The 9,039-nt window shown below is 43.7% G+C and overlaps 1 protein-coding gene across 1 annotated transcript; it reads left to right on the plus strand.

Moving 5' to 3' along the window:
• Positions 1 to 204: 204 nt before the first annotated feature.
• On the plus strand, positions 205 to 8,560 carry LOC310790226 (uncharacterized protein; the record flags this gene model as incomplete). The annotated part of the gene is made up of 3 exons (XM_083651899.1): positions 205 to 745; positions 2,696 to 2,763; positions 6,723 to 8,560. 3 exons carry the CDS (start codon positions 205 to 207, stop codon positions 8,079 to 8,081), a joined length of 1,968 nt encoding a protein of 655 aa, XP_083508025.1. The 3' UTR covers positions 8,082 to 8,560.
• Positions 8,561 to 9,039: the final 479 nt, after the last annotated feature.

Raw genomic sequence — 9,039 nt, forward strand, 5'->3', positions numbered from 1 at the left:
AGAAAGAAAAAATATATTTTGCACAATCTAAAATAAATTCTGATGAGCGGAGCTGCAAGTAAACACAGCACCTTGTCCGTGTCTCACTCTTTATCCTGTTTATACAGGGACGTTATCTGTTTATTTGGGATCTCAGTCCGAGACCTGTAACAAAATGCGTGAATTAACTTTCAAATAAACATTTTTTTTGTCTTTGTAGATAATATGGCTCAAACCCCATATGAGGCTGTTCTCCCTGAGACTCAGGTCTGCAGCTCTCTGACTCCTAACAGACCTACTGCTCCATCACATCGACTGGACAGCAAGACTCAGGATACAGATAAAGGCAAAAAGCCACAAAAGGAGGAGGCTTCTAGTTCTCTGAATGGAGTGAAAAAGGCAGTGGTCGTCTTGAGCAGACTATCTGAGCAGACCATACGTAGTGCTCTTCATCTACCAATGCCTCAGCTGGACAACAGTGAAGAGGAGGACCTGAGCATCTGTGACACTGACACACAGTGGGAACCTAAAGATAACTTGAGTTATTCTGATTGGTCCATCTTAAGCTCAGAGACTAAGTCAAACAAGAAGAGAGGAACGCATCTGAAAACTAGAGAGTTCACCACGGATGATCAAACAAAAACATCTAAACCACGAGCAAACACTGACGCCAAAAGGAACGCCACGACCACACCACAAGGAAACATGAATGTTGTGAAGAAAAGAGCTAAACGAACAACTGCCAGAGTGCAAAAGACAAACAAAGGTAACCTTCCAGCTTTCAGTTTTTGAGCGATAGAGTCCACTACAGCCATATATATTATATTAGATGCATCACTACAGCTGTACCTGAAAACGATTCCTTATGTTTACACATCACTCCTGTCCCCTTGGCTCCATTGTGTCAAGGAAATGGATCCAGAAACATTATTATTTTTGTAGAATATCCCAGCAAATATTTTCATGTATGACCGTCTTCTGCACATCAAACCAATATTCGTCGATTCAGGGTCTATATTATACCATGATAGTGCTCTAACTTATTAGTAAGGCACCTCGGAGGGGTCCACGCGCACCCCCCTTATTTTGTTTCTATTCTGGATTTTTGGCTCCATAGGACGTCTAAAATAAAGATTTTGATGATCCCAAGAGAAAAACTTGTCCAAAATGTGTTTTTTCCCCCAATGTTTTATTACCTATGACACCCGCGGGATTGCCAGCAGGAACGGCGGTGAGACTGTCTTTCAGAGACTGTGACATGCTCAAATTTCGAGCTTGGGAAAAGGTAGGGATATCATTTGAAAGGAGACAACCTTAGGTTTCCAATGGGACCAAGCTTGTCCTGCTAGCTTGTCGGAAAGGGGGCTAAATAACTAATGATTTCAAAGTCAGACAAAGTTTTGGCGAGGGAAAAATGGCCATCACCATTTTCCAAATGGTCCCTTGACCTGTCTTCCAACCTCCTGTCCAGCTGTCTTCCAACTTCCAAACAGATTGACGTAACATCACAAAACTTTGTAGAAAGGTTTGCAGAGGTCACTCTACTGAGTCCAGTGCCCTCTAGTGTTTTAAATCAATCTTAACACGTTCACTGCCAATGACGTATTACTCCGTCAAAAAAAATCCAACGGTTCACTGCCAATGACGTATTAATACGTAAAAAAAAAAATCTATTTTTTTTTTTTGACGGTGGGACGTGGATCAACGCTCCCCACGTCTCCTATAAAAATATTGGAGTCAGCGAACGTGTACAACCCATTCCACGGACCCACTAAGTGGCGACAGTGCTCTCCACACTAGGAAAAGCAGAGCCAAAACTGTAGGGTAACGCGCGAGGAAACCATTCTCTACTGTAAAATGGATTGGCGAAAACGCTTTCACTTTCGCGCATTATCGCGCTGGGAGCTGGCGGTGGGGGATTCCAAAAATAGACTGGGTGGAAAACACAGTTTGAAACACGCAGCATAAAGCCTAGAATCGCACAAAGCTTCATCAAAGCTCTCAAACCCAAGAAACAAGTGAGCCCTATCCACACTCGCTGCCAGGGAGGGAGGCTGCTCAAACTCGCAGCAGCAGCAGCAGAACACTCGCTTGTGACAAACGCAGGCTGAAAGCCACCAGACACGCCCACGGAGGGAGGAGTTTGAAGGAGAGGGCGTTCAGAACTATATTGTTTAGATGTCTGATCTCTCACTGATGCCAAAAATAAATGGTTAAAGTGACTGTTCTGCCTGTTTGATTGAATTTCACAAAACTGCGATTATCTCAGCTTTCACTCTCAGACGCTGAAACCATGCTGTACTCAACAGCAATATCTACATAACTACTAACTCTACAAACTAACTCTTTTAGACAGAGAAAGCACACATTCTATTAGTACTTTTGTGAACTTTGTGTTCACAAACTCCAAGCAGAAAATAATCCTCGGCTCTTGTAAAATGAGCCAGAATCCTCAAAAAAACCCTCTGGCAGAACCTACCTACAGTAAAAAAAAAAAAAAAGGCTGGCAGTGAATGTGTTAAGGAAATCAATTATATAAGAACACTTTTACTGTTTTTCCATTCACATTAATGACACCTTAATATTTCTTCAGTAGGTTTTAGTCTTCAGAGAACTGCTTGGATCCTACAATCACTGCTTGCAGCTACATTCTTCTTATTAGTATTAGTATTGTTTTTGTGGGTGTTCCCTGTCTTCATCTATCTCTGTTTCTCAGAGCTGATTGGCTGGAAGAGACATCTGGCAGAGGAGAGGAACACTGTCAAGATGAATTCTTCAGAAGAGGTGAGGAGAAAAACATCACTGTTGTGTCACTGATGTTCCACACACACACACACACACACACACACACACACACAGCATCCAAACGTTTCCTCTGTGGAATGTGGCTCACTGGTGGAACCAGACTAAATCCAGGATCAAAAACCAATCTGCACGTAGCAGCACAGAATAGATCAAATCAATTAGAATCATTTCTATTTCTTTTCTGTAGAGACAGTTTTAACTTGACAACAAAAACATTCTAAATTGAAGCCCAGCTCACTTCCTGTTGCAGTGTTTGCTAGTACAGTAGAAGAAGACTGTCAGTTCTCCTAGACAGGGCTGACAATTCCATGGAAACGGTCTATACGGTACCTTATTCACGTTTCTTTTCTCAATAAAACAGTTAAGACCTTTTAACCCATTATATGAGACCCTACAACAAACGTTACACTGTACTCATAACGTTTGAAGTCGGACTAGAGGCAGTAATTTATATTGACAAAATCAAATGATGGATTGAAATAAATGACATCTATCCCTTACAGGATTTCTATCTTAAAACATATAATGAACTGTAACATACAGTACAACTGTAGACTAGACCTTTTTAACAACATGAATTGAAATTAAGTTTTTTACTTCAGGAAAACACATGCTGAACACTAAATAGAGCTTAAAGCAGCTACGAGCAACTTTTTCGATTGTTATTAAACAGTATAAATTTAATATCAATGCATCACATCTTACCTCTAATAGTAAACGAGACCAACGCAGAGTAGTCTCGCTTGAAGCCCGAGTGAATCGGCCAGTGTTAGTCTGTCTGTGGCCAGGGAAGATCAGGAAGTGAAATGAAACGGTTTGCAGCAGCCACTTCGGCCATAACCACAAAATAACTTCCAAAAAACCTGTTAGAATATAACGAGAGATGTTCGCGAGAGTATGCGTGGCGTTCACATTGTTTATGCTGCGTTGCTAGGCAGCGCGAACGGGGTAGGCAGGCAGCTGCGTTTCACTTCCGGGTTTCACTTCCGGGTTTAGCCCGGTCCGGCGGTAAGAGAGAGAGAGAGAGAGAGCCCCCTGTTGACGCGAGTTTAGACAGACACAGACTTAATAATCATCTAAGGAAGCAATCTCCAATTCACACGGCTTTGGTCTCAGCTACTTCTATAGGTAAGATGTGATGCATCAATATTGTAATTATACTGTTTAATAACAATCGAAAAAGTTGCTCGTAGCTGCTTTAACACATGCTGAACACATTACAGGGTTACATTTATTTATCGAGCCCGCAAGTTGCCTGTATATCAAAAACACACAGTGGTACAGTAGCTGTCTAGTAATATCAATGTGTCTAGTGTCTAGGTAAGTAGTGTAAAATAACATGACCCCCCTGGGTTGGTTTTCCTCCCTCCTCCTCAGTTTTTAAAGTCACCAGCTGCCACTGTCTGACACACACACACACACACACACACACACACACACACACACACACACACACACACACACACACACACACATAAGTGCCTTTTAAACATGGAATCTGGATCATGTCAGGCTAGAGAGACCAGGATATTTTCAGGTTTTGCCTTTCTAAACATGAGGGGTCTTTGTTAAGATACAACTGGATATGAGCCGTTTTTTCTGCCAGTGGGCGGGGGGGCATGTATCGAAAACAAGAAATGTGATAGGAAACAGCTTTAGCGAATTTGTAACCAAACCAGGGGTTCCGCTAGACATTTTCCCAGACGGCCAGTGCAGCCGGTAATGTTCCAAAATTCCGGTCCTATCGAATATTTACCGGCCACTATGTTTCCTAAATAAACGTTTTGAATCCATTTATTTCTCTATAGTCCATTCTTTATAGCCTCTATAGTCGTAGTAGTCGATCTTATTTATTCCAGTGTTGTCATTAACTCATTGAGTGCCAGCCACTTTTGGAGAACGGACGCTCCCAGTGCCAGAGTTTCAGAGCGTTTTCAGTGATTTCTCGAGGCCCACAGAATATTGTGTGATATTACTATGTAAACACCGAACACGCACAAAGAACGATGAGACTGTCTTCTATCATCTGCAAAAAAAAGTTTATTGATCCCATTTTCCGTTCTTTAGTTATGAGCCGGAGAATATAGGCTGTTTTGAGCAAAAAGACACTTTTCAAATTAGAAGCTGAGTTATTCCGCCTTTTGTGAAATGCAGCATTTCAAGCATATTCACTGGGTCTGAAGATAATATTTTCTGATGTAGTGACGTGGTGTAGTTGTGTGGTGCCTGCGTGCCCCACCCCCCTCTCCCCCCCTCAGCTGCAAACTCCTCCCTACACTAACACACAGCCTAACACGCACCCAGTCTATTTTCGGAGCGCTCCGTTTTTTTGTGCCGGCTCCCAGCGCGACAAGGAAATGCCAAACCGGACTGCAGGGAAAGGTTTGGCCCTTCGGCGTCGGGTGCTGCCTTTCTGGCGGCTAATCGTGTGAAGAAACTATGCAGACAGACAGACAGAGGCAGAGGGGCTCAGTTGTGTGCGCGGATTGACTGCTGTTCGCAGCCAACATCAGCTGCAAGTCAGAGCCATCTATATGGCTCTGGCTGCAGCATGAGCGGTTTCTCTTTGATCACGGGCGTTTTTCCTGCTGTTTTCGGACCTTCCTCTAATCTGGAGAGCACTGTCGCCACCTAATGGGTCAGTAAAATAGCTTTTACACATTCAACATGCCCCAAGATTTTACAGGAGATATATTAGGCTTTGATCCACGTCCCACCGTCAAAAAACGCAATTGACGACAATCGTCGTCATTGGCACTCTACATCACTAAAGCAATTGACGACGATTGTCGTCATTGGCACTCAATGAGTTAAGAGGCCGATTTCGCAGCAAGAATATTTAATTGGTCGGCAGGTCGTTCTCGGTAAAGGACACTTTCGTTATTGAAACAGACAACATGCATGCATGCTCCTACTGTAGCCTATCTATCTGCATTTGCAGAAACTCATGAACCCATATCTTCTGGACATTGCCTTGATGAAAAAACAACGTAGCGTTAGCTAAAAGTAATAAGTGCGACAGCGCACAACTTGAATCCCCAGCAATAGGTTACGTAGGCACCTTAATCTCTCCCACTCACCTGGCACCTGCGCGGCAGCTCTCCTGCACTGGTTCTCGGCTCCCATGTGGCTTTATTTGTGGTAAGCATTTTGATTCATCTCCTCATCATACGAACCAAGCACGAGCCATTGATTGATTGATTGATTGATTGATTGATTGATTCGCCCGAGTAGGTAAAAAGGCTTTTTACCTCCGCTAAATTGACAGCCTACGTCGGGTCGCTTTCGCTTTTGACGGCGGCAGGCACGCTTCTGTTTCTTGCTTGCCTGAAGTAGGCTACTTGTTGTTGCATGATCTCGATAAAAAAAGGACTGGCCTAGCAGTAGCAAGGGATGTCTGTTTTGACATTTCAGTTTCCTCCTGTGTGTTTCCTCACAGCGGGTCCAGCGCTGGCCGGCGGGACTGATGCTGCTTGTGTGGCTTTTAAACGGCGCGCTACACTAACGAAAACGTCTGCTATAAAAAAAAAATCACCAACACTCAACATACAGGGGGCGGAAAAACTAGTGATCGTGAAGTGAAGTGAGTCACGAAGAGGCACTATGGCAGATCTGCGGATAATGACCTGTCACTGTTTAACTGCACCTCCTTTTGCGCTAATCCGGATCTTACACCGGCGAGCGAGGTGAATAAGATACGGACTCGCGGGAGTGCGCGTAGGCCGGCTAATTGTTGTTTAACATGCAGGCCAACCGGCTAGGAGCGGGTTATAATACGGATTCCACTGCATGTTAAGAAGTGGCTATACATACATACGCACACGCGCGCGCACACACACACACACACACACACACACACACACACACACACACACACACACACACACACACACACGCAGTGTCTCTGTCCTGATTCTTTCTTTCTATCTTTCTTATAGAAACAGAGAGACACCAGTGGACCCAGACGTCACCGCTGTGATCAGTGTGACAAAACATTCATAAGACTTGACTGCTTAAAGCTACATCAGAGAGTTCACTCAGGAGAGAAGCCTTACTCCTGTCAGCAGTGTGGAAGCTGTTTCAGTCAGTCAAGTAACCTAAAATCACACCAACGCATTCACACTGGAGTTAAACCCTACAGCTGTGACCAATGTGGGAGGAGCTTCAGTCACTTACATAACCTAAAAATACACCAACGCATTCACACTAGAGCTAAACCCTACAGCTGTGATGAATGTGCGAGCAGCTTCAGTCAGTTAGGTAACCTGAAGACACACCAACGCATTCACACTGGAGTTAAACCCTACAGCTGTGACCAATGTGGCAGCAGGTTCAGTCAGTTAACTCACCTAAAATCACACCAACACATTCACACTGGAGCTAAACCCTACAGCTGTGACCAATGTGGGAGAAGGTTCAGTCACTCACGTCACCTAAAAACACACCAACGCATTCACACTGGAGTTAAACCCTACAGCTGTGATCAATGTGGGAGCAGGTTCAGTTTGTTAGGTAGCCTAAAAACACACCAACGCATTCACACTGGAGTTAAACCCTACAGCTGTGACCAATGTGGGAGTAGCTTCAGTCGGTTACATCACCTAAAAAGACACCAACACATTCACACTGGAGTTAAACCCTACAGCTGTGACCAATGTGGGAGCAGGTTCCGTCAGTTAGGTGACCTAAAAAAACACCAACGCATTCACACTGGAGAGAAACCCTACAGCTGTGACCAATGTGGAAGCAGGTTCGGTGAGTTAGGTAGCCTAAAGATACACCAACGCACTCACACTGGAGTTAAACCCTACAGCTGTGACCAATGTGGGAGCAGGTTCAGGCAGTTAGGTCACCTAAAAACACACCAACACATTCACACTGGAGCTAAACCCTACAGCTGTGACCAATGTGGGAGCAGGTTCAGTCATTTAGGTCACCTGAAAACACACCAACGCATTCACACTGGAGTTAAACCCTACAGCTGTGACCAATGTGGGAGCAGGTTCAGTAATTTAGGTCACCTGAAAACACACCAACGCATTCACACCGGAGTTAAACCCTACAGCTGTGACCAATGTGAGAGCAGCTTCAGTCAGTTAGGTAACCTAAAAAGACACCAACTCATTCACACTGGAGTAAAACCCTACAGCTGTGACCAATGTGGGAGCAGGTTCAGTGAGTTAGGTAGCCTAAAAACACACCAACGCATTCACACTGGAGCTAAACCCTTCTACTGTGTCCGCTGTAAGAAAATGTTCAGACACTTAAATAGAGTGAAGAACCATCGCTGCATCTAACCTGCTGAAGAGTGCCTCCACTGTCTGCAGCGGGAACCAGCTTTTCTCTGTCCAATAGACCCTTTTCACGGGGGCCATTTTCTGTCGAAAAGGAAGGTTAAACGCAGGTGCAAGCAAAACACTAATGAGGGTTTCAGACTGCTCAACACTCACGTGACTTTTCATGACGTTTCTGCCCACCCCCCCGCCCCCACCACGTTGTTGTTATTTGTTTGTTTTTGCTCAAACTGAATGTTTTATGGTCACTCACAGTTCAGTAGGTCACATGATTCAGTAGGTCACATGATTCAGTAGGTCACATGATTCAGTAGGTCACATGATTCATTTCATAACCAAACCAGCTCCTACGAGCACAACAGTAGGTAACAGGTCTTAAAACTTGTTCAAAATGTCTATGGGAGAAAATAAATGGGGAACTTACTTTCGGTACCTGAAACGTCACGGAAAGTCACGTGCCTGTTCAGCTATATACGACTGAACGATACTGACATGTTTTTTTTAAACTGTGATTATTTGACAAACTTTCTTTCTTGGAATAAATCTTTTAGAAGCTTAAAATTGTTTAAAGAAAAGTGATTTTGTTGTTAGTGTGCAGGATTTACTGAGTTAAATGTTTTGTTCCAGTTTGGATCAAACTCTCTGAAGAAATGTATTGCTGCGTCTTGCATTTTATTTTCTAATAATTGTTCTGTTCATCTCTACTGTCCAACCAAACATGTAAGAAATAAAAGTTCAATGACAGCAAAGTGTGAATTTTGCAGAATTATTTTCAGCCATAAATCTTGACATTAGATTGCTAGAATGTAACCAACAATGTAAATAGACATTGCAAAGGTGCAAAAGATAGCTGATATGAGAGTTACATCATAGACCAAAGGCTTTCAAAAGGGGAGGTGGGCCTCCCCAGGGGGGCTCCAATTAGTTTCAGGGGAGGCTCAGTGAATGGAAGTGAAAACAT

This window comes from Poromitra crassiceps (assembly GCF_964638095.1).
Source record: "Poromitra crassiceps genome assembly, chromosome: 15".
Lineage (NCBI taxonomy): Eukaryota > Metazoa > Chordata > Actinopteri > Beryciformes > Melamphaidae > Poromitra > Poromitra crassiceps.